The 25,150-nt window shown below is 41.5% G+C and overlaps 2 protein-coding genes across 5 annotated transcripts; one reads left to right on the top strand and one right to left on the bottom strand.

Annotated features, from left to right (window-relative positions):
* The first annotated feature begins 174 nt into the window (after positions 1 to 174).
* Positions 175 to 12,818, top strand: kif3b (kinesin family member 3B). Of its 2 annotated transcripts, none has more exons than XM_044210771.1 (9): positions 175 to 318; positions 1,126 to 2,636; positions 2,898 to 2,999; positions 4,420 to 4,542; positions 5,000 to 5,118; positions 6,118 to 6,234; positions 7,609 to 7,714; positions 8,067 to 8,278; positions 9,663 to 12,818. In XM_044210771.1, exons 2-9 carry the CDS (start codon positions 1,233 to 1,235, stop codon positions 9,766 to 9,768), a joined length of 2,289 nt encoding a protein of 762 aa, XP_044066706.1. In that variant the 5' UTR covers positions 175 to 318; positions 1,126 to 1,232; the 3' UTR covers positions 9,769 to 12,818. The 2 variants fall into 2 exon arrangements, with proteins under 2 accessions (XP_044066706.1, XP_044066707.1); XM_044210772.1 differs by having other exon boundaries at positions 200 to 318; positions 1,129 to 2,636.
* Positions 12,819 to 16,666: 3,848 nt separating this feature from the next.
* Positions 16,667 to 24,771, bottom strand: LOC122883161 (protein-L-isoaspartate O-methyltransferase domain-containing protein 2). 3 transcript variants are annotated; one of them, XM_044211466.1, is made up of 7 exons: positions 24,541 to 24,771; positions 22,809 to 22,969; positions 22,459 to 22,609; positions 20,868 to 20,970; positions 20,602 to 20,773; positions 19,692 to 19,815; positions 16,667 to 19,529 (listed from the first exon to the last, which is right to left on the bottom strand). In XM_044211466.1, the coding sequence occupies exons 2-7, from the start codon at positions 22,962 to 22,964 to the stop codon at positions 18,970 to 18,972; spliced, it is 1,266 nt and encodes a 421-aa protein (XP_044067401.1). In that variant the 5' UTR covers positions 22,965 to 22,969; positions 24,541 to 24,771; the 3' UTR covers positions 16,667 to 18,969. The 3 variants fall into 3 exon arrangements, with proteins under 3 accessions (XP_044067401.1, XP_044067400.1, XP_044067402.1); XM_044211465.1 differs by lacking the exon at positions 24,541 to 24,771 and adding an exon at positions 24,333 to 24,511; XM_044211467.1 differs by lacking the exon at positions 24,541 to 24,771 and adding an exon at positions 23,820 to 23,954.
* Between the last annotated feature and the right edge of the window lie 379 nt (positions 24,772 to 25,150).

Raw genomic sequence — 25,150 nt, 5'->3', positions numbered from 1 at the left:
ATGTTGGACAAGCTTGTTGAGACTTGGTTGCCAGATATGCCAGGATATTTTGAATTTGTATTCGTCAAATGCATGCTTGTGGGTTTGCAACCTCGTTATTCACATTTAAATAAATATATAGTTTTTGCGACTCTGTGCTTACGTGTAATACATATGCTCACTCAGAATGACAATATTTAAATGGGTTAATATGTTTTCACGCATACTTCTTTGGGGGGATGTAGTGCTCGTATCTGGCAACTCTAACCCGGACCGTTGCGGGGATGAGCAGCGGCTAATGGCTGACTGGGAGTTCGGGATTAGCAACGTCCGCCACTGGTAAATATGTAACGACGTTTCTGTGTGTGGTGGTGGAAAGCTGTCTTTGTACTGTATGGGTTTAAAGTGTCTAAAGTGACTATTATTATTTATTTATTTTTTTGGTATGGTGATATGTTGCATTAATCTATGCCCTCGCTATAGCGTTAGCCAGGTAATGCTACCAGACTTGTAGCGGAGGTTCCCAGTGTGTTTGCCGTTGCTAGGCCGGTGTTGTGATCTCGTTATGGGCTGCATTTTGCATAAGCTAACGTTGGTTAGCTGACCCGCTACTTTGACGAATCGTTGCTAACATTAATTGAGCAACTACCGTAAAACCCACGGTTTATCAACGTGCTACTGCTGGCAGAGTGCTCCCAACGGCTGTCACTTCTCAACCTGGAGCTCCAACGTTGACTGTCGTTAACGTTAGTTTATAGTTTCCGGTAATATATAAAGATGGTGCAACCCAAATTTAGTTAGCACCTGTGTATTAAATTACCTAATAGCTAAAGCAGTTATATTCTGCTCCTCGCCGTTGTCAAGTAACGTTACGAAGAGGTCATTCATTTTGCCCTACTAAAATTTACCTTATCAGTTCTCAGGCGTGCTGTTGTTGTTGTTTTGTGACATCTGGAAAAATCTTATTACGCTTAACTTAACTAGTGTTTCCTAGTGTCGGTGGAAGGATAGCTATATCATTGCTAAAGTCTGTCAGTAGCTTTGTGTTACATTGATTGTAAATTAGTCTTACCATCAAGATTGTGAGTCACCATGACAATTACTATTGTCTAAAGTGGTACTAATCATTGACTGTTTCTTCTCCAGCAGGTTCTGATGTGGGCATTTGTATTGGTGAACTGCTCCTGAAGCTGCACTTGGAAGACAGAGCATACAAAGTGCCAAGCCGTGTTGGTTGGCAGCCGCTCTGCAACATGTCCAAGAGCAAGAGCTCCGAGTCGGTCAAGGTGGTGGTCCGTTGTCGCCCTATGAATGAAAAGGAGCGGGCAGCCAAGTTTGAAAGAGTGGTCTCTGTCGATGTCAAATTGGGCCAAATTATTGTCAGGAACCCCAGGGAGGCTTCAGCCAATGAACTCCCCAAAGTCTTCACTTTTGATTCGGTCTACGACTCAAACTCCAAACAAATAGATCTGTATGATGAAACCTTCAGGCCTCTGGTTGATTCAGTTCTTCTCGGGTTCAATGGGACCATTTTTGCCTATGGGCAGACGGGTACAGGGAAAACATACACTATGGAGGGGGTGAGAAATGATCCAGAAAGGAGAGGGGTTATCCCTAACTCCTTTGAGCACATCTTCACTCACATTTCACGGTCCCAGAATCAGCAGTACCTGGTGAGAGCATCATATCTAGAGATTTACCAAGAGGAGATCAGAGACTTGCTCTCCAAGGACCAGTCACGTCGTCTCGAACTTAGAGAGAGGCCCGACACAGGTGTGTATGTTAAAGACCTTTCGTCATTCGTCACCAAGAGTGTGCGGGAGATCGAACATGTCATGAATGTGGGCAACCAGAATCGTTCAGTGGGTGCCACTAACATGAATGAACACAGCTCCCGTTCTCATGCCATCTTTGTCATCACCGTTGAGTGCAGTGAGTTGGGTGTGGACGGGGAGAACCATATCAGAGTTGGCAAACTGAACCTGGTAGATTTAGCGGGTAGTGAAAGGCAGACCAAGACTGGCGCTCAGGGGGAGAGGCTTAAAGAAGCCACAAAGATCAATCTGTCACTTTCTGCCCTGGGGAATGTCATATCAGCTCTGGTGGATGGCAGGAGCAGCCACATCCCCTACCGAGATTCAAAACTCACCCGTCTGCTGCAGGACTCCCTGGGGGGCAATGCCCGCACTGTCATGGTTGCCAACATCGGCCCGGCATCCTACAATTTGGAGGAGACCTTGACGACGCTGCGCTACTCCAACAGGGCTAAGAACATCAAGAATAAACCGCGTATCAATGAGGACCCCAAGGATGCCCTGCTCAGGGAGTTTCAGGAGGAGATTGCAAGGCTGAAGGCACAGCTGCAAAAGCGCTCAGGAAAGAAGAAAAAGAAGAGGCAGAGGAGGAGGGCCGGGGAAGGGAGCGATGGTGAGGATCTGGAAGAAGGAGAGACAGAGGACGACGATGAAGATGTGGAAGACAAAGGGGATTACTGGCGGGAGCAGCAGGAGAAGCTAGAGAGAGAGAGAAAGGCTATCATGGAGGATCACAGTCTGGTGGCTGAGGAGAAAGTTCGGCTGCTCAAAGAGAAAGAGAAGAAAATGGAAGATTTGAAGAGGGAGAGGGAGGCCGGAGAGATGCTCTCAGCCAAAGTGAAGGTAAACAGATTTTGACAGACGGGGTGTGTTTCTGTACATTCAGTGTGTATCTGATTCATTTGAAGAGAAGGAGTAGAATGCACACACAAGCCAGTGGATCTTCTCATAGGTCAATAGACCATGTTGTTCTGGTCAAATTCTTTTAATTTTCATGCACCGAAGCTGGTGAAATGTATTGGAGTCAGTTGCAACTGCTCTTCTCCCACATGTGCCTTGAAGTGGTTTCATCCATATTGGGTTTTTTTTTCCTTCTCCATCCAGGCAATGGAGAGTAAGCTCCTAGTAGGGGGGAAGAACATTGTGGATCACACCAATGAGCAACAGAAAATGCTGGAGCTGAAGAGGCAGGAAATCGCTGAACAGGTATACCAAACATCTGAAACATGAACCCTATTCTTAATTAGAGTTATTGTTTGAAGGTCACAAGTCAACAAAAATGTGATCACAGATTACGGGATAGGTGTTTTGAATTTAGGGAGGATGAGATGGAGTGAAAAGACATAATTTTCGACACTTTGCGAGTGTCAGGTGCAGGCTACAAGACTTTTGTCACGATTTGCCTGTCCCATACACATTTCTTATGCTTGTCCCCGTCACGGCGGGTCTCCTAGTTCGAGCGGTTCAGAGACAATGTTTTCATCCCATCGTGAGCTGTCCCAGATACTATGACATATTTAAACATGTTTGATTTTATCATAGTACAAAACCAGGGCCACTTTAAAATAGCCACTAATTATAATATTAATGCAAGAGTCATTAAATGAGCTTCATGGGAAATGAAAAGGAGATGGAGGGACATAATAAGACGCATGAAAGACAAAATATACAGCCACTGCAACTTTTGCAGAGAGGGAGGTCCAGCAGTTCAGAGTGCTGGAGGTGGAGGTGGAGATGGAGGTGGAGATGGCGAAGGTGTTACAGCGGATGTTTCGGTGAAATGCCGAGGAAAATGCAGTAACAAAATATTAAGAGCGTAGTTGCAGCCTGTAGTGATATTACATTTAATTGAATGTAATATTCAATTAATTGTCAAGTTCAAATTCAGGTTTATTACAAAACAAACCACAACTCTCCACCGTCTGTTTTCTTTTACAGTCAGACTGAAGACATTCCATAAAATATCTCTGATTCTTTCTAAGAATCAGCTTTCTAGTTTTCAGCTCTTTATTTGTGTGGTGCTCACTCTCATTCTTTGAATGCGGTTTTGTTTTGTTTACCCTGGACGAAGTTATCTTGAATAACAGTGCACTTTTATTTTGAAATAAAGGCAAAATGAGTACAGAGTTGAAACAATGATCAGCATTCATATGGGTGAGCGCTGATCATATGATTGCAGCTACATGAGGTAGGTGTGTTGGGAACTCTCCCAGCAGACATGAAATGTATTTATGTATGATCCTGCATTGTTACTGCTGTTATTTTGTTCTACGTTGTGCTCCACAAAGTTTCCACTGTTTCCACACTTCAATAGTTTTAATAGTATAATTAGTTATTATGATTGAATGTGGTTAGACAGTGAGTGTTATGTTAAAGAGCAACAAAAGAAGAAGGTAGAAGTGCCTCTACCCTGGAAATGAAAAAAATGCCTCTAAAACGTCAAAAAAGTGTTTTCTTGATGATGACCATTTTGCTTTACACTATCCGTTGCTTGACTGTTTAAAAAAAAAACGTGTAGCACATGACAACTTCACTTTCAATCAGTGACTTCTGTTTAGCCTCATTACACACAGAGCGTTGTGGTTTAAATTTATGAAAGTTCATGTTTGTGTGCGTTTTATTCCAGAAACGACGAGAGCGAGAGATGCAGCAGCAGGTGGAGAGTCGTGACGAGGAGACTCTGGAGCTGAAGGAGACCTACAGCTCTCTCCAGCAGGAAGTTGACATCAAAACCAAGAAGCTGAAAAAGGTAGCGGCTACAACCTTGGGTGGTCTAAGTAATGACTGTCTCTCCTGTCCTCCATCCACGCTGGCACAAGACACTGTTTTCTGCATGCGTTTCCAGTCCTGGCCGCTGTAACCAATGAATATATTATTTACACATAAAAATACACTGCTAGCATAAATAGGCATTTGATCATTTGTGAAAGCATAGGTACCACATGACTATTTAATTTTGGATGTCTGATGTTCAGTACTTGTGAGGCTTTATGTATCTGGTAATAAAATGCCTTGCAAGTAAGTAGGTCGGGTACTATTTCAAATCAGGTAAGAATACACTATTGGCTTTGTCTACTTGGATATTCCATTATTCCTCATGACAGGTCATGTCAGATGTCTAAGCCAAATGTGTCTAAGGCTGAATATTCTAAAAATCCTTTTCATCAAAGTAACCCTGCTTTCCTCTCTTCTTTTCTGTCCTCTAGCTGTTTGCCAAGCTGCAGGCAGTGAAGGCAGAAATTCATGACATCCAGGAGGCACACATCGAGGAGCGCCAGGAGCTGGAACAGACCCAGAATGAGCTCACCAGGGACCTCAAACTCAAGTATGGAACCTGCATATCATACTGTTGGCAAGGATCAATATTATATCTATTATGAACACCATCTGCCCTGGCAGAGGAGGGAACATATACTGTAACGATGTCCAAACTGCATCTGATTTCATGCTGTCAAACTTAAAGGTGGTATATGCAATTCTAATCCAATACACGTCTTTTTGTCACAATCAGCAAATATCTCCCCACGGCCCGCTAGCTGTCCGTTCAGTGTTTGCGCTGAAAAAAACTCCCGTGTTTGTACACAGCCCTGGCTCTGTAAATGGGAAAAAAACAAAGTGGCTCAGACTGAGCTACACAACACTATTCCAGCCATTCCAGCCATGATTTGTGTGTCAGGTAACATTAAATGACTTGCCCACGGACATTCAGCTGACTTACTTACTTACTTACTGGCTGTTAGCTTCGCAGCAGCAACTGTAGGGACAGTTTGTTACACAACCTAGCTATCATTAGTTACATTACTTGCTGTGTCGTTCGCTCTATGTCATGGTATTGGATTTCTTCAGAATCGCATAGCCCACCTTTTAACCCTGACACAATGGAATAATTAAGGTTTTTGCCTACTTTTATGGAAAGGGATTGGCAATGAAGCGTATCTATGTGCATTACACTCTCAGACTTGATTTTACCTGCTAACATAATGCTTAAATAATGCATAAGATGGAGAAAACTTTCAAGTTGTACTGTTGCATTCTTAGGATCTACTTGGACCTTAGTTCTGTTCAGCCAGATTCCTTTTACATATACATTATTTAATGTGACATGAATTTGGTATATTATTTCTAAACCACGGCCTCGAACCAGTAGACTTGCTGCTTTAGTGTAATAAATAACACACAGCAGAGCAAGAGTCACAAGACTGAACTGGTTGTGTTTGTGTTTATATTTATTCGGTCTCATCTGACCATTTCTGTGTTGCTGTCATTTCTCTGCTTGCCTGTCTTTTAGCGCCTCTGTCTAATTGCTTGTCTGTTTGTCTTTCAGGCATCTAATCATCGAGAACTTCATTCCCTTAGAGGAGAAGAACAAAATAGTCAACAGGGCTTACTTTGATGAGGAAGATGAATACTGGAAAACGAAGCCCATCACACGTATAGAGGAGTAAGTTACAGAATAATAACATGTTTTTTTGTACATTCTTCATCTGGTTAGAAGTGCTCCAACTTGAGCATACGTGTTGTGTAAAAACTTTTAAAATGAGGAATAACAGCTTGTATAATCAACTCATTATTTATGGTTTTAAATCAAATGCTTATAGGTGAAGTGTAGTATGATTTGTAGCAGTATTGTTTAATGTATGTATGTTTGTGATGTTATGTTTAATAGCCAGCAGGGGAATCAATCTTGCACTGTTTGTCCTATGCTTCACTGTTAAAATATATACTCCCTTAATTTCTGCAAGGCTATTCCATGCCAGCAGGCTAGGTGGAGGGCAAAATTGTGTGTAGAGGTGTGGAGATGGGGGACATTGCACATTACGTTCAATTTTTTGTAGAAATGCCCTGATCTGATCTGTTGGATTGGTATTGACGCAGATATTGACCATATTACGTGGCTCAGCGGTCAGTTTTCAGCTCTGCTCCATTCATTTGCTGTGGTGAGCATATTTTGATTCATTAAGCTACTGTTAACACGACGCCACTTCCTGCATGTGCTTCACAGTAAATGCTATTTATATGAAACCACATGTGTTGACATAGAGATTCACAATTAGATAACGTTACCAAAGAGTTACTCCATGTAGTTTTTCTAAAACCAGATTTAGGAAGATTCACTTTTTCTCGGGAGATCCGTTTGAATTGGATACAATAGTTTTAATTACATGTTTAACAAAGCTGGTTAAAGGAGAAACAGCTGAGACTGACATTACGTTTTATTTATAGCAACTGGATTTTACAAAAAAACACGATGGGCGACCTACGTTGTTTAGCATGGCAGTTTTGGTTTGTGTATACTCCCCACCTATAGTTATAAATTGGCATATAGTTACAGCCACACGTTACCTTATACATAGAAGAATGATCTAAATCAGTACCACACAGAAAGGTTTGCAGCTTTTGGATCGGTATCAGGGAAACAAAAAGTCAGGTTGGTGCATCCCTAATTTTTGAGCTGTAAACATGCCTGTATACGGTTCTTGATATATTCAATTCCAAATCAAATTATTCACAGTCTGAGGGGATCATTGCCCACACAGGTCACACTACCTTGAAATCTTTGTCATTTTGTCTCGGTGGGCTCTGTGGGTTTTGTAACAAACCACACGAAGGCGTCTGACTCGAGCATTAAGCCCTAAAGCGGCATTTAAAGGTTTTAGTAGCATTTATAAAATACTCAGTATAGTGTTAAGTGTTATTTCCCCTATTAGAACAGAACAGTTCATTGCTTTATTGTATGACACGTTAGGACAGGTGTCAAACAGCAAATTTTCCCATGATGCTGTATACACTGTCTCACTCTCTCTGTCCGCTTCAGTGACCATCAGATGATGACCAGGCCTTTGTCTGCGGTCGGCTACAGGAGGCCTCTCAGTCACCATGCTCGGATGGCCATGATGATGAGGCCTGACATGAGATACAAAGTAAGCTGCACGTCCTCCTCATCTTTTTCAATGATCAGTGTATTCACACATAAACCTCCAAGTGACTGCACATAAAACACAACGGACACAGTGGTTCTGCATTCCTTATCCTCTTTCACTGATTACGCCAAATGGATTGAGCTTAGATTTACTGATGACACTTAATACAAAACCAAACAATGCAATGTAGCATTAACAGTATAAAATTTCAGTTAATGGGTATTAACAAGTATTATAAGCTGCACAGGAATCCAGAATGTAGATATTATGTCAAACATTTTCCCAATAGGGTTAGTTCCAATATCAACATGCAATATTTTCAAATACTGTGCTTCTCTTGTGTTCAACCCAGGCTGAAAACATCATGATGCTGGACATGGACCTGCCGGCTCGGACCACTAAAGAGTATCAGGAGCCGGTTATTGCCCCAAAGGTGGCGGCAGCTCTGGAGGACGCTCTTAGGGATGAGGATGAGATCCAGGTAGATGCCTCAGGCTTTCACAGCAGCTTGGGACCAACCCCGCCCGCCAGCGCCACTGGCAGCCTCAAGAAACCAAAGTCTAGGTAAGGCAACCTCTAAATCACTGCTGTCACCTGTAGTGCTCCTTCAGCTGTCAAGACCACAGCGCATTAAAGTCTGAAAGGATGCCGTAAACTCACTATCGACGCACCCTATTTTTTCTCTAATAATGCTACATTGTGAGCAACAAATACGTGTGGAAATCATGCAAACTAAAGAAACCTCGCTGTCAAAAAACTTGGTGTAATTTATTATCAGGCTGCAGCCGCTCACCTGCTCTCTGTTTCGGTGCTGAGCACGCACACAAACACACACACACACACACACACACACAAACACGCACACACACGAAGCACAGTCAGAACAGCAGAGAGGCGGTGGAGATTACTCGAGTTGACAACAACTACACTCGTTACTGTAAGTAAGTGCAATAAAACTGTCGTGAGTAAAAAGCTGTAATACTTTATTAATACACCTGTTCAACAAGCATAAACATGTGAACATGTGGAAAGCGATTTAAATTGAATCTGCTCTGTCCGCAGTCTGATCCACCGGCGCTATGTTTTACACAACCACAGTGCGCTAGCTTGGCTAATAGCGAATTGTTACAAGATCAAATGAAAGCTGTATGTATGTAGTGTAACTGTTTATCTCAGTTTATCACATATCTTAAAATTTGGAAAATTCTTGTAAACTTATAGCTGGATGAGACACACCAGCCCCTCCTCCCTCTACCAGCGGCAACTTACCTGTATATTATGAATTGGCGCTATATAAATAAAACTGAATTGAATTGAACTGCAGGCAGTGAATCGCATCAGCAGCAGAGGGAGGAGGACAGAAGACAGGAGGAAGGACTGATACTGACTGATGTCTGAGTTCTTCATTCTTTCTAAATATCACTCAGTAATTTGATGTCAGTAATATGATTTATTTTATTGACATTTTAGATTTGTTTCCTGTGAAATATTGTTGAGTTTATATAGTGACTTTGCTGTTGTAAACACTATTGCTGCTCTAGAAACATTTAGTTATATTTAAAATATTAAATTCTAATCCTTTTCTGAATTTATTCTTTTTTTTTAATAATATATTTTTGAAAAGCAGTTATTTAGTAATGAAAAAGAACCGATAAGAGTGTAGATAAGAGTAGTAGTATTGATAAAATCCTAATGATACCCATGCCTAAACACGAGTTTAACACTGCAATTTGTCAAAAAACACACATTTTATTGGGGACCCACTCAAATGTCTACCTGTGGGTCCCGGGGACTCACTACATTGAAAACCTTTCAACATCACTGCGTTGGTCAGGAAGCAAAGAAATCATAGAAAATGTAAATTAAAGCTCAAAATGTGTTGGTTCATAACCTTTTTGCTGAGATTCCCACACTGTTTCACCCTCTGTCATTGCTTTCTGTCACTCAGTCGACCAAGAACAGGCAAGAAGTCGAGCACCCCGACCTCTCCATTCGGCCCCTCCAGTCCAGGATCCCCGCTTTACCCACAATCCCGCGGCCTGGTGCCCAAGTGACAGCTTCTACTACAAATATCACCACCAACCTCTCTTGTGCACCTTGCCACTTTGGGACTCAACTTTGAGAGAATGGGTTTTGTTTTGTCTGAGTCGTTTTTTGTCAAGATGACGGAATCTTCATTCTGCAAACGACAGAGAAAACTTTAGGACTAATGCTGCTTTGTAGGTTTTAACTGTAACCACACCACTATGAACTGTTGTCATGAGCTTGTCATCTTGGAGATTTGAAAGCCCTCATCCTGAGAGTGAGTCAGTGCAACACCAGGACAGCAACCACGCATGAAGCCTCACATCACTCTACACTGCTGTTAACCTTTCACTACATTTGGCTAAATGCCACTGATGTCTTATATATATATATATATATATATGTATGTCACAATGATCTTAATGTACAGAAAAAAATGAAGGTGGGTTTAGAACACACACACACCCCCATGCATTTCTTCTTCCTATCTTGCCAGATCTGTGTTGTGTGTTGTAGTCCCCTCTCTTACTGTAAGTGTGGACATTGACGTAAAGACACATGGACTTGGCAGCTCTGCGGCACATGTCACTAACAGGCTGTGCGTGTGTGTGTAAGTGTTTGTCAGTGTGTTGTTGTACGTCTGGCCGCATATCTGTGTGTGTGTGTGTGTCTTTACGTCGCTGTCAGAATATTGAACTTTCCGGTTTATGTCAAACCGCGCTGGGTTTTTATTTGTTTTGGGGGGGTGTCGTAAGTCTTTTGTGTGTGTGTGTTGTTTTATGTCTTAAAGAAATACTTCAACATTTTGGGAAATAAGCTTATTTGCTTTGTTGCAGAGAGTTAGATGAGAAAATCACAACTACTTATTTGCTAAATATGAGGCTAGAGGCAATTGGCTTATTTTAACAGTCTCCTCTGGTTGCCTGGCAACCTCATGTTGACGACAAGACTACAGGAAGTCAATGCGGCCAGCCAAGAAATTGTTCCAGCATGCAACTCCCCATTTCTACTTTTCTATTTGTGTTCTGATTAAACAAAAGAGATACAATTTGTTAATTATGAATTGATAGGTGGATGGACAGAGCCGGGCTAACTGCTAGCCCCTGCTTCCAGTCTTTATGCTAAGCTAAGCAAATCACCTGCCGGCTCTGGCTTCACGTTTAGCTTACAGACATTAGAGTAACAAATACGTGTATCTCCTAAAATGTGGAACTATTCCTGTAACTCTGTATGATTGTAAATGCACAGGCCAGAAAGTAAAGCACACTACAGACTTGGCCTCTGTCACAAGTTGCTGTAATCAGTAGATGCTGTTCTTCCTGGGGAATATGAGATGGAGGTGGGGAACGATGAGAGAAAGCTCAACACATTTACACAAACACCCACTATGGACACCTTCTAGGTTGCATGACATTGCAGTTGGCCACCAGACATCCTAATGCTAACCAAACCCTGGGTCATTTCAAAGTTACTGTCCTGGAATGTGCCTCAGATTCATCAGGGTTCCACGGTGCCTTAACCGGTGTCCTTAATCTCTGCTCCTTCATTTGAAGTGTGCACACACATTCTTCTTGGCCAGCGATTTTTCATCGCTTCGTCTACTCATTCATTCCAGCAACAGGGAGTTGTTGTTAGCATGGTCCTGTCAGAATGGGGTGCACTCGTTATATGGAGAGGCAGAGCATTTGGACACAGCATTCAACCACCCCCAGGTTTCTGGGTAAGGGCCACAGGAAGGCAAGGCACGCAGAGGGTGATGTATTCCCCTTCTGTTTTTTTTTACCTCATCTACCTTTGTATGGGTCTGAGTGGTCCTTGGAAGGAACTGATTGGTCTAACAGAACACTAAAACCCCAGGGGAGTGCTGAGCTCTTCACAGTACTGTGGCGGTGCCACAAAACTCAGTCGAAACACTATGGACTTGAATGGATCTGAATCCACAAACCATTCCATTTGTATGCATACAGATGAATAATATGCAGTTTAAACCTCCATGGTTCAGCCCGCCTCTCTGCTGCTCTCTGTTCCCCATACTCCTAACTGTGAGGGGTGTGCTGTGCTGTGCGCTCGCTGCTACTGTGTAGGGTTTTACAACCCACTGTGACATTTCAGCAGGCCTGGGTCAAATGGCAAATGAAACCCTCTCAAGTACTTCATGTGTACTTGTCATGTGTGCAGTTGATTGTATCTGTTTAAGAGCCATCAAGCCATCTCAGCTGTTAAAAGGTAAAAGGATCTCTCTTGCTGTTTGACCTATGCCTGCATACCTTATGTATTTAGATATGTAACAATGATTATAGACTTCTTGATAGGCGATCCTCAGTCACTTTTGCAGATATATAAAAAAGAAAACTACAATTGAAAAAATCTAACTTATTATAATCTTTCATTTTTATATACAGATGTAGATATAATTTTTTATTCAGTTTTTTCTTTAAAATAGATTATTGTTTTATTTTTTGAGCTTTGTAATTTAATGTTGAAATTTAATTTTTTGCATCATACATGCTCTATGTGTCTTCTTTTGTATTCAGCAAGGTACAGGCTTTTTTTGTGTGTGTGTATACACTTAAACATGCTTTAGTCGAAATGTTCTCCACACGGAAGATGAAAGGGGGTCAACTGTTGCATATCTTTGGGGAAGTGTGGAGACTGAAATGGGATATTGATTCACGTCACAGTTGAGTATTTACACGTTCACTGTACATTTAACCTCATAAACACAAACAGAATCGTTAGATTAAGGCCTGATTGTTGTAACTAACATTGCAATGCTATATACCTGCCGCATGATATTAGCAAGCTGGAGTAATACATTTGGTTGTGTGAGTATTTATCATTCATAGGAATTTGGTGAACAAAATGTGAATGTCTTAATTTAATTCAATACCTTTGCATCTGTATCCCATAGCTACATCACTGGATCCAAATTCCATATCTAAGACTTTTATGACCAATTTGTATGTGCTGGTATTGTTTTTATAGCCAAATGACGATTATGCTGGTGCACTTCTGTCTGTGGCTGGCTGTCTTTTTCCTGTTTAGTTTCTTTTGATTATTAAAGACAATTCAATGATAACAAGATGGCAGTATGTCCTGTCTGTTTGGGGGTATTTAAGAATGATGTGTAGTAATGTTTCACCCTTTATTTCTCTTCTCTTTGGTAGAGCATATTTTGAGTTGTGATATTTAGTTGAAAGATTAGTTAGTTGAACTTAGCTGAAACGGACTGAGCCATCTCTAGCTCTCTGTTGGAAAATGTCTGGCCCGGAACAATTCCCAGGGTGCACCAGACCTTTTCAGGTGGTTTCCTTCCAGGAAGTTAGTGGCCGGAAACTCGCCCATGACATGTGGCCGGTGTATGGTGGAGTTTTCATAGGTGATCATATTTTATTTATTTTTTTGATGTAGTTCAGTTTCAGAGGGCTTACTAAGCAGGATGAAAACGCATTCCACCAAATCATCTCCGAGGACGGCTTGCCGATGCCTGAGGCCCTCTACTCAAAGCTACGTCGCCCTGTAGCCTGGGTGAAGCTCGATCCCTACTCAGGTCAGAGGCCCAACCCAAGACACAAGAGAGCTTCAACCTGCCATGTCCAGGGGAAGATATCCTCTCTGTTTTCAACCCTGAGAGGAGAAAGCCTAATAGTTCTGACTAACTTTAACTAACAATTACGCTCTCTGATCTTTTTTAACATCAGTTAGAAGCTCATGCAATTTTACAAAATCCTGCCTCTATACCATTCTAAAACTTTTATAGATATCACACATCTCTATGACCAACTAAAATAGACAGGGCCCTGGTGAGGGCTATTTAACGCACCCAGAAGATGCTCTCTTCATCAAAGTTGGCTTTCACACCAAAAGGAGAATTCTATTTAAAAAAAAAAAAAAAAAAAAAAGAAGCCTCAGACATTATCTGCCTTTTCTGTCATCTGTGTCATTGGTTACTCTTGTATCCCCTGTAAATTTGGGTGTTACAGTGTCCAAGACGGGGGGGAGGGGGGTCTCTGTGAAGGAACTGAGCCTATGGTTGTACATCTATACAGTATATGATTATACAGTTCAATGCAGGAAACACATAGGTTCCTGTTTCCTAAACAAGTGCATGTATATTCACACACCTCTACACTCAAATACGTGGTCATACACCTCAATGTGTTTGTGTTATAGCTAAACAAGTGCATGTATGGTCATGGCTGGCTCCTAGTAATATTGCTGAATCGCTGCTCCCTTAAAAGCTATTTTTGGCCGCAGAATCAGTTACATCTTTCAAATCATTTCTCAAAACTAATCTTTTTTTTTTTTAAATAAAGCCTTTTATTAATTGTTAGGCCAGCGTTTTATTTTCCAGTTCCACCATGTTTTATTTGTTTATTTCACTGTTTTTATCTTGTTTTATTGTATTTTTGGTATTTTATTCTCTGCTTTTATTTGCTTGATTTTAGTTAAATGTGGTGTTGATTTGTTTTTTAGTTTAGTTTTTCACATGTAAAGCACTTTGTAACCGTGTTTTTAAAGGTGCTAAATAAATAAAGTGTATTATTACGTTTCAGTGTGTTTGTGTTTAAGTATGGAATGTCATTTTAGACAATATTAAATAAATACATAAATATGCTTGTGAAATTAATAAATATGGCTATGAAATATAGATGTTTTTCAAAGGACTACTTGTATTTATTTTTATGTAGACACATTTTTTTTTTTTTAAATACATCCACAGAGCTTTTAGAAAGGTGCAGAATAAAAGTATCACTGTTCCTTTAATAAATATATGATTGTGAATTAATCATTTTTAAAAATTTGACGGGTCCAAAATGAATGTTTTATCTCTGTGTGAGATATCTGATGTTTGATTCCTGCTTCTAACAAGGCTCGTGAGCCAATAGTGTAATGACGTTGGTATCACATGGTACAGTTGCCAATTAGTGTGGAAAAACGGACACTGACGTTAGCACATATTAGCTATCTTAGCTTAATCGTCCGATAACAATAACCAATAAAATTACAGTTCTGCATATTTTAACAAAATAAACAACTACCGACAGTCATAGTCCTTAAAACCTTAACTAATGTGTTGTCACCAGTTAGATTGTGAAAATTAAAATAACAGCTTCAATCCCTGAGGAGCTACGTTATCATCAGCGACGGCTGCGTCCAGTTACCTAACCTTATAGTTCCCTCAAACATTGTAACGTTATAACGAAGATGCGTATCAGAGGGGATTTAGAAGTGGGCCAGGGTCCGACATAACCGATGGCCCGGGGCCAGTACAAGTTTATGCAGGGCAACTTGATTGACCAGTCACTGGTCCGTCTGGGCCGGTGGCGGACTTGTCCGCTGATGAAAAGATGGCCGCTCTTCTGTAAGAACGGAGTGGGCGTGGGATCCCAACATATTACCAATGTGTTATGTTGAAGGTAATTTAAAGTTCAGAACTGAATCTGCTCATTATAGTGTTTAGACCCAAAATGTGACTGTTATTGAGGGTGTCATCTCATGTAGCAGGCTAACGTTAGCCCTGTTATGAGACACTTCACTGAGGTACTTGTGATTAGCTAGCCATGCAGCTAGCTGCGCTGAGCTCAACAGCTACGGTACTCACGTTAATATAAAAATCTGAAAGTACTGACATGATCATACAGTCGTCCTTTCTCCCTGTAGCCATTGTTGCTGTGTGGCGCTCAGCTGTTTTTTATAATCCACTATGAGATTTGTTTTCAGCAAGAAAACACTAAGACTAATGTTAGGTCAACACCACGCTAACACCAGCGCTAGCTAACATCAACTTTTACTGTAGCTGTCTGTCTAATGTCGAGCACTGTAGGTTTTAATAGGATTCCTACAATGTACTGTACTCTTTAATTGGATTAAACTGTAAATATTTACCTAATGTCGTATAGTGTAAGTATGATTGAAATATCACTTTACAATATAGTAAATATAGGGCCCCTATAATTATTAAATGATGGGGAAAATGAGTTACCTAAAGCTAGCTAGCCATATCCTAACATTACCATAGCTAACGTTACATGAAACACCACCACATAAAGTAACCTAAATCTAATGTATAGCTATATGTTGCAAAATGAATTCATTGCTCTATCACAAAAGACTCATCACTTGATATGACTGAGTCTGAGTCTCACGCCACTCGACCATGAAATATGCAGGTTGTGCAACGAACTGGCAACCGCTGGAATAGAATGGAAGGGGGAGTGCGTCACCTAGTGGCTGGATGTTATCAGTGTTATCAACAGCACCTTTAATTTATTTCAGGGGACTTTTATTTAAGAATGCCACATTTATTTATTTCATGGGCATCTTTATTTCATAATGCATTATGAAATAAATAAAAGTAGTCCTTTGAAAATCATCCTTTTTAAATAAAAACCTATTTATTTATTGAACTATATTGACTCATTTATTTATTTCACAGCCATATTTATTCATTTCATAGGCATATTTATGTATTTATTTAATATTGACTAAAATGGTATTCCATATTTGGGTGTTTTCAAACCAGACTCGAAATGTTTTCCACCTCGGTACGATTCGTTTGGGCAGACCACAACAACCACACAGAGACTGATTGCACTAGCTTCTTGATATTCAGGCAGATAGGATCTTCGTCCTTGGTTTACTTTTTCAGTCAGACACGTCTAACCAATGAGCGGAGTGGATGTTGTCACATGGCTTTTAGTGATGCATTTTGGTTCTCTTGTATTTTACCAACTGATCCACTGATTCGGACCAGAGCAAATGAAAAGGTTTGCCCTTAATTACCTTTGTTCCCTTTTATGTGAATGTCTCCAGTTTGGAAAAGGCTCACATTTAAACAAAATTTAAAAAGTGACTGGGTGAGACCATTTAAGGAACCTGTAAGGCACTAGCACTCTAATCAAATGATTTCATTTGCAACTGGCCTTTCTTTTGTATAATGGACTTTATTAACAGCAGTCAATAATACAGCTCAAAAAACAACAAGCAAGTCATTCTCACCAAAACTTAATGTTAAGTGCAGAAAACAACCTCATCATGATCATATACATTCAGCAGAAAATCACAACGGCACAACAACCAAATACAAATGTACTCATGTTGAATAAAGGAATGGTGTACATACAGTACTCAAAGGCAGATCCAGCAGCAGTAGAAATGGACGAATGGCATGAAGCATGACGTTACACTCAGCAGGAATCAGAAGGGATGCGAGTCTCCTGGCCTGATAAGGACCTGCTTTTTGGACACGATCCTCCCATTACCTGTATAAGCTGCACACATTCAAATCCCTCCTATTACTGTGATCACATCCATAATTGATGTATAATTAAATGTATTTAGTGATGCAGGGTTCTTCTACATATGTGCAAAGCTCACTTTGCTACTCATCACAGACATTCAGATACAAACTGGGAGAAATCTAAAACTTAACATGATAAAAACTAATACATAAACGACCACAAGGGTCATTTCAGTGGTAGTGGAGCAGTTTCTGAAATGAAAAAACATCAATAAATTGTCAGCTTTTGTCTTCAGATGAGTGACTTGCTGTTGATCTGCTGTTTCCTCTTGAGAATTGAGTCCATGCAACTTAAGTTTGGCACAGAAGGGAGCAGAAAGTTTGGTACAAAAGCAAAAAGTACAAAGGAATAATGCCCCATCTAACTAGTAACTACATCAGAAAAATGTGACAAAGATACTTCTTCTACTTATCAAAGTATCTTTATGTTTTTTATGATTCACAAAACAAAACATACGATTCCATATGCAAACACCACTTCAAGTCTCATAAAATTCAAAAATTTAAATATTACAAGAACCAAAAAAAAGAAGAAAAAAAAAACCCCAGATGAGAGCAAGGTGAGAGAAAACCTGCACACTGTCAATCATCAAAAACATTAGTTATGTGTTTTTATCATGCTGGTTTATTTATATAAATTGGAATATTAGTAAGTATGTGATCTTTTATGGTCATTCTCTTGTGGTTAAGAGAATAATGGGATGTAGAGAAAAACAGTGAGACTGCCCTTTGGATACACATGTAAGGATTTAGGTCAGTTTCATCTCCATATGACAACGTCAGGAGACAAAGATAGATACAATGAAACATATGCATAGAAAAAGCGAAAATTCAGCCTTCCATTAAATCAACTAATCTACTATAAATGCTTGAAACGATGATCAACCCTTGGCCTTGGAAAAGCAGATAATTTAAGTAAAATTATCTAATGGACTGAGGGCTCAAGACAAAGCTCCCCTTTTATTTGGAAATCAGTGGAAATAATTACAACCGCCACACCTTCTTGGGCACTAGCTGTAGCTACAGTATCATTAAATATGTATAATAATATATAGTGAAAGAGAAAATAGAACTCTCACATCATTGAATCTTTGAATGCACATTTTCTTCACTCACAAAGTTGAGCTTTGGGCCAACTCTATGTCTTCCTTTGTAAAACTCCACCATCCCCATTAGATGATAATACACACCACCTTATGTGGACAAACCAGCTTTCACACGACGTATACAATCAATGCAATTAGCGAGTAGAAAAGAGCTGGGAAGCCCTGTGTCTTCCGGCTCTCTGCTTGTTGCTACAGTGTCTGAACTCTGTTGAACTCTGTCTAGTCTGCCACTGTAGACTTAACGATGGTTCTGTTTCTCAGCACCACTACGTTGCCTTTTACAAGCCGTGGATACTCAGGCAGCTGTGGACTGTTAAGCTGTTGTTATGCAATGCTCGACTGGCGTTAGTTACACAGAGCTGTAGTGCAAATTGATAAACTGTGTATGTGTTATGTACCAAAATTTGTATTTCTTTGCACCTCAAAAAGGTGACACAAAGTTTACATCTGTGACTGTCTGGTTGTCCGAAACATTAGCGTGAATTGTTTGTATTCCCAAAGTAGCATAGCCCCCCGCCCTCCCTCCTCCACTGGACAATTTGAACTGACTCTTTACAGTGTCAGGAAATGAATCGAGTAAACAACAGTGGGAGGCAGGGCAAAAGGAGGGAGTGGGAAAGAGAATGGATGATGGAGAGGATGAGAACAGGTGAGAGAGAGAAAGAGACTGATGGTGGAGCTGGGGGTCAGTAAGGTAGGTGGCATGTTGTCCTGCCTTGTACAGGTGGTGGTGGGGTTGTAACAGAGGCTTCAGCCTCTGCTGCGGTTGTTGCTTTCAGCTCTGGGCTCTGACTCAGGACCTGGCTGTGGCTTCGGCGGGCTCATTTCTCTCTGTAGTACAGCAGGTACATCTTCAGAGGCTCGGGCAGCGGCAGGCCCAGTATCCGCTCTCTGAGGACGTTCACGGCCGGCTGGGGTCGGAGCAGCTCCCCGGTCTCCTTCTCCTCCTCCTCCTCCTCCTGCTCCTCCTCTTCGTCCTCTTCCTCCACCGTCTCCTCCTCTTCCACCACCCCTCCTGCTCCTCTCCCCGCCCTCCTGCTCCCTCTCATCTGCCGCCTCGCCTCCCGCTCTCCTGCCTCCTCCTCATCCTCCGCTCTTCCTCCCTGGTTGTTATTGCTGTCCAGAGGAGCGGGGCCGATACCACTGCTGGCCACCACCTGACGGGTGGCCAGGACCAGGGCGTTGCAGTGGCGCCGGTGGACGCGTCGGCGTTTGAAGCGAGGGCCGTACTTATGGAGCCCGGCCACTGCCAGACCCCTGCCCACGCTGAACGAGGAACCTCGGCCACGCGATTGGCTGTCTCCTCCATCTGTGGTCACTCTGAGGGTGTGGCGGATGCAGATACGAGCCAGCTCCTGTAACGTCCGTACCTCGTACTTGGCTGCAAAATTGAGAACCAAAGAAGGAAAGGAAAAGTAAGAAGAAACGGGAGAGAGAGACAACAAAAGTGAAGAATTAGACACATGCTATATGTGTCGATACTTATATTCAGTTGTGTTTTTGAATTTAAATAAAAAGGTATATGAGACAATATGAGACTCACGTAGTGGGACAGTCTTGGGTTTGCCATTTGTGCTGTGTTTAGGCAGCACCAGAGGAGCGAAGGACACGGAGATGATCTTTTTGGTCTCCCAGCTGTTCGGCCCTGTACGGGTGATCTTGGTCAACTGCAGGAAATACAGCAGGATGAAATCTCAAGTCCTTTCTCCTTGTACTTTTTGCGTGCGAAACATTGTTCTCTCAGCTGATTTAATTCAGTAACTTCAACAAGCTGCTTTCTATTTATAGTCCAAATTGTCCAAAGAGTGTGTATATAATATACATCTTCATCCCACAAGAAATGTTTCAAAAGACGATATTCAACATTGGAAAAGCTGTTTTGACATCATCACCAAGAAAACTACATTCATGTTTCAGAAATATTGGACATGTTGGGGATCATTTCTGTTTCCAACAAAGTAGTTGACTTTTCCACACAGTTACAAGGTTCTATGCATACTATATGATACTAATCAAAGCCAATAAGATAATAACCTTTGCAGACACTCAATAAAACAAGAAGATGACAGTAATATAAAAGAATATGCAGTAACACTTTACTTTAACCCCCCAACCCCCTTAGCAGTATATACACATTGAAGAAAACTAAATATATTGTAGCTGTAAGTTGATAAGGACATTTTAAGTGTTTATTAATGCACAGTATTTGTCAACAGTTATAACTTCTTCTCCTATGAAGACATATTTTGTATTATTACAACTGGGTTTTACTATATTGTCATTATCTGTTTATAAACCAGCCTCCACTTACGGTGTCCACAGGAGAAGTCACTTGTCTGCTTACAACTACATTACAGAACCATTTATTAAATGTGTATATACTGCTTGTAAATGCTAAATGGGGGAACGTACAGTGTTGCAGAATATCCAGATTTTAACTATCACGCACCAACCTTTTCCTCCAGAGGCATCACCAGGATGCCCCCCACTTTGAGCAGGTTCTTCATGTAATCCTCGTGCTCCTTCTGCACCCCGGCCCCGCAGTACACCCTGTCATACTGACGGCTCTCTGGAGGAATCTCCAGGCAGTTACCCACAACAAAGGACGGCTCACAGAACTCAAATCTGAAGAGACGCACGGGAGCAACGGAAAACAATGTACACAAGAGTGAGAAAAATGTGAAAAACAGTCAAATGTCAGACACATTTGGATACCTACTTGTCAAAGCTGTCGCTGGTTTTGATGAAGCAGTCGAGCTTCTGGTAGGCATACTCAATCACATCTGCATGTAACTCTATTCCATGATTCACTCCGAATGGTCCTGGAACAGTTAGCACACCTCAGTTCACAGTTTGAAATGAACCACATTTACATGAACACAAAGACGTGTTTGTAATGCCATCAGGATGTTAGGCTCAACAACTAAGTCGGTGCTGTGTGTGATTATGCTCTTAAGTCTTGTTAAAAATGTGAAGTACTGTGACTTAACCTGCATTAATATAGGCCACTCAGAAAATCAATAAATGTGACCTGCATAGTTGGAGGCACGCCGTACACTCTGGATTTTTCTATTCATATTAAGAAACTTGTGTAATCATAGTTTTCCCAGTTAAGAAATATTTCTATTTTTTGGAAGTGCTGAGAAATGAACCCATGCGTTTGTGTCTTCATGACTAGAATATTGTTATTCATTCTACTCTCAGAATGAACTGTGTGTGTCCATATAGCAAAAGTCTTTCAGGTCCGCTAACGAGCGTCTACTGGATGTTCCCGGAGCTTTCAGTGTCTATGCCCCTAAACTTTGGAATAGTTTACCTCTCACTATTAGATCATCCAGTTCAATCAAAAGTTTGACTTTTGAAAACTGACGTTTTGCTTTTTTTAAAATGTTATTTCTGTTTTGTAAATTCTGCTATGATGTTCTTGTGTTTCTTACTAATCTAATCTTATCTAATGTCATTGTAACCATGGAAACGACTGATGCATATTATCGATTTAATCAGACTTCAGTCAGCAAACTCACGTGGAATAGATTATCATGTGAACGCAGAATATGTACAGCGTTGATATTTGGTGTCTAGGTTCGTCACTCGACCTCGTCACTCCCCACAAGAAAACACCAATCTCAGCACAGCAGGGAGTGGGGAGTGACAATGCTAACTCCCCCCGAGGGGAAGGTAGACTCAGAGCCTACAGGCGGATGCCGAGGTGGAGGTGGAGGCTTATGAAATGCTATGTGAAAAGCAGTGGCAAACTAGAGTTTGCAGGCTCTGCTTCATTATTGGCAATAGTCATGTAACTACTGGGAAATGAACTGGACTAAGATGATTGCTGCTGACAAACTGTGAAATACTGCAATTCTATCTTGGCAAAATTAAAAATATATATAAAGCATCTAATAAAAACATGCTCCTCCTTCACTTAATTATTGTGTCCGATCATACCAAAGTATAACGTGTATCCAGGCAAGTTGACAAAGCATGTAGTTTTTCACAGCAATGGTCTACGTTGGCCATCAGTACAGCTGAGCAGTACAGCTGAGCAGTACAGCTGAGCAGTACAGCTGAGCAGTACAGCTGAGCAGTACAGCTGAGCAGTACAGCTGAGCAGTACAGCTGATCAGTACAGCTGAGCAGTACAGCTGAGCAGTACAGTACCGGTTCATTGCAGATGGCCACTTCAAAGAATCTGAACCAATATCTTTCAGTTCACCAGTGTACCTGTAACCTTCCTGCTGCCACATGTTTACTGAGATACCAGAACAATAATAAAGACGCTACATGCTGAATTGCTGCAGTTAAGCACATACCCAATATGAGGCCGACCATGGTGCTGAGATAGCCGGTCCCACTGCCAAGGTTGAGGAAGGAGAGGCCAGGGTGGAGATCCAAAGCCTCCATCACCTCAGAGTAGATACACGGAGCAGACAGGTGGATGTTTCCATGCCGCCATGCCAAGTCCTAACAACAACAATAGTACACTTTAACCAGCTTTTCTTAAACCCACAAATCTTTCAGCCTATCAAACTCGACAACTGTGCCCTTAAAAGCACGATAAATATCCAGTGACTAATAACAAAAAAATATTTTCATCATCATGCATGCTGTGAATTCCTTAGGACCCCGTTTGGGGGATTTCACAGACTTTTATTTTGCTCACCTTGTAAGCGTTATCCCGGTATTCATCCAGGTAATAGTCAGCCCGGTCGATAGCTCGAAAAGCCCGCTCCACCAGGTCTGAGCGGATGTAGTAAGCCTCCTTCAGGTTGTCAATCAAGTCGTCATTGTCCTCACCGGCACTCACAGCTCCACCCATCGTGACTGAAGGCAAAGAGAAACAGGTGGTTTACTAATAAAGACAACAATGATGGGATCTACACAAGAACGCGTCTACAGTAAGCATTGCTGCACACAAAACGTTAATTATCATCAGGATTAGTGAGGGGAAATCTACGGCGCTTAAAATAAAGTCTTTAAATCATACTGTGTATGTTCTTTCATGAGCAAAGCTGAATCGTTCATAATGATCGATTAGTCAAAGTATAACATGCCAAACATTGTCAAAGCTTCTGAAATGTGAGGATGTGCTGTTTTTCTTAATAAATTAAGTAACATAAATTAAGTTTTGCAACATGAAGACATCACCTCGGCTCTCAGAAACTGGAATCTGCATTTTTTTTTACAATTTCTTTCGGGCATTTCAAAGACTAGATGATAAATCGATTAATTGAGAAGGCAGACTATTCAACATTAAAAATATCGGTATTTGCAGCCCTAAAATTTCTCCTTCAACCATCATATTCAAAAGTGTTTTTTTTTTTAAGTCTGTCTGTTTGTGATAACTTAAAAATGTGCACAACTTGGATGATCTCGCAGACAATCACAACCTGTCAATACATGTCTGATCTGACAGCACAAACTAGTGGTTATTGATTCAAAATGCATCCGACGCTAAGCTCTTTGCGGCCTAAATGAAGCTTTTGGCAGCAGAATACAAGTGTAGGTGTGAATTGTGCTGCTGCAGCAGTGGCTCAGGGTGGTGTTAAAAACAACACCAGAGGGCAAAGCCAAAGGACAAGAGATCACAGGGTGCAAATGGCTGCCAAATGCTGGCCCTAGTCATGAGGCTATAAAAGAACAAAGGACCATGTGCATTTAAATGTTACTGGACCTCCTGCCTTTGATGCCACTTGAGTTGAGTTGAGTTGAGGATGTTGTCAGGTGCTGAATTATTAAAGGAGCAAACAGCAGTTCAAAATGAACTCAAAATGAATAGCCATTTTCAGGGAAGAGGATCCAGAACGAGATGCTGACCCTGTGAATATAACCAGAAACTGCTTCTTTAGGATGTTAGCGCAAATGACCGCAGGAGGGCACTGTAACCCATTCTGTCAGAGTGAGCGGTTCAGTAGGCTAGTGTAGGGTACACACTTCCTGCTAAACACTGCCGTTCGAGCTTCGCAATTCATTTTCCGATTCACTGAATTAACTATCTCGTACACTCTTTCATGTACGTGGTTTTTAGGGAGAGTCAAACGTCACGCCACGAGCCGTAGCTCCCGCGGGTTTCACTTCACCGCAGACATCCACAGCCTGCGCGTTGTTGCGGGTGCTATTTGCGCCACTCGGGTGATCCAAATTCGAATAAACACGAAAATTCAAGCTCTCTTGGTCTGACAATCACCTGGCATAAACAGCTAAAACTAAATATTACATCTGTAACAGACTGTCACGCAGCAGCAAGGTCAACACAGACAGAAATAACCCCGTTCTCGGCTTCGCTGGAAGACAAGATCGAGACAAGAATGGTCCGGGCTAAGTGCTGCTGTGGAGACACACCGCCGACTCTCACTGCGCCTCCATATTGAACCCTGATCAAGCTAATGTTATACCTCGAGGGAATACCGACTGATATTCTCTGCCTTAGCGGGTTTCCTTGTGTCCAGCCTTTTGTTGTTGGAGGGATCCGGTCACAAACACACCGCTGCTGGATGTAAACATTCGGCCAGCTGACGCGCTGACGTCAGACGTAATACACGCAAAATAAGGGCCCGAGGAGGATGGCCTACATAAAAACGAACAGAGCCCCACATGTGAACGAATATTTGAGCTCTGTTAACGACTGGGTGACGGTATTACCAAGAATATATTTGCTGTGCTTCAGGTTTGTGTGCCTTTATGGAGGTATCTTTTACCACGTGACTCAGCCAATCAGAACTGAGCCCTTTATCTGTCTTAGTTTTAATTGAATAAGCCTCGGTAGTTAGTGTGCTGTTCTGCTGGGCCTTCATTAGGTCAGTAAGCCAGTGACCCACACTACCTACTATAGGCTCTCTTCACTGAAGACAGTTTGACATGTAACAGTAGGAAAAGCACAGGTATAAATAATTCTATTAACAATGGCTGAATTCCATTTAGCTGCTTCAGTTTCATGCTCCTGGTGTCTCTGGCTCACTGTCATGCTTGAATAGAACAGAGCCAGTGTTAATGTTATTAGTAACA

This window comes from Siniperca chuatsi, linkage group LG10 (genome assembly GCF_020085105.1).
Source record: "Siniperca chuatsi isolate FFG_IHB_CAS linkage group LG10, ASM2008510v1, whole genome shotgun sequence".
NCBI classification, from domain to species: domain Eukaryota; kingdom Metazoa; phylum Chordata; class Actinopteri; order Centrarchiformes; family Sinipercidae; genus Siniperca; species Siniperca chuatsi.
The sequence above is the reverse complement of the archived record's forward strand: the minus strand, read 5'-3'. Positions and strand labels throughout refer to the sequence as shown.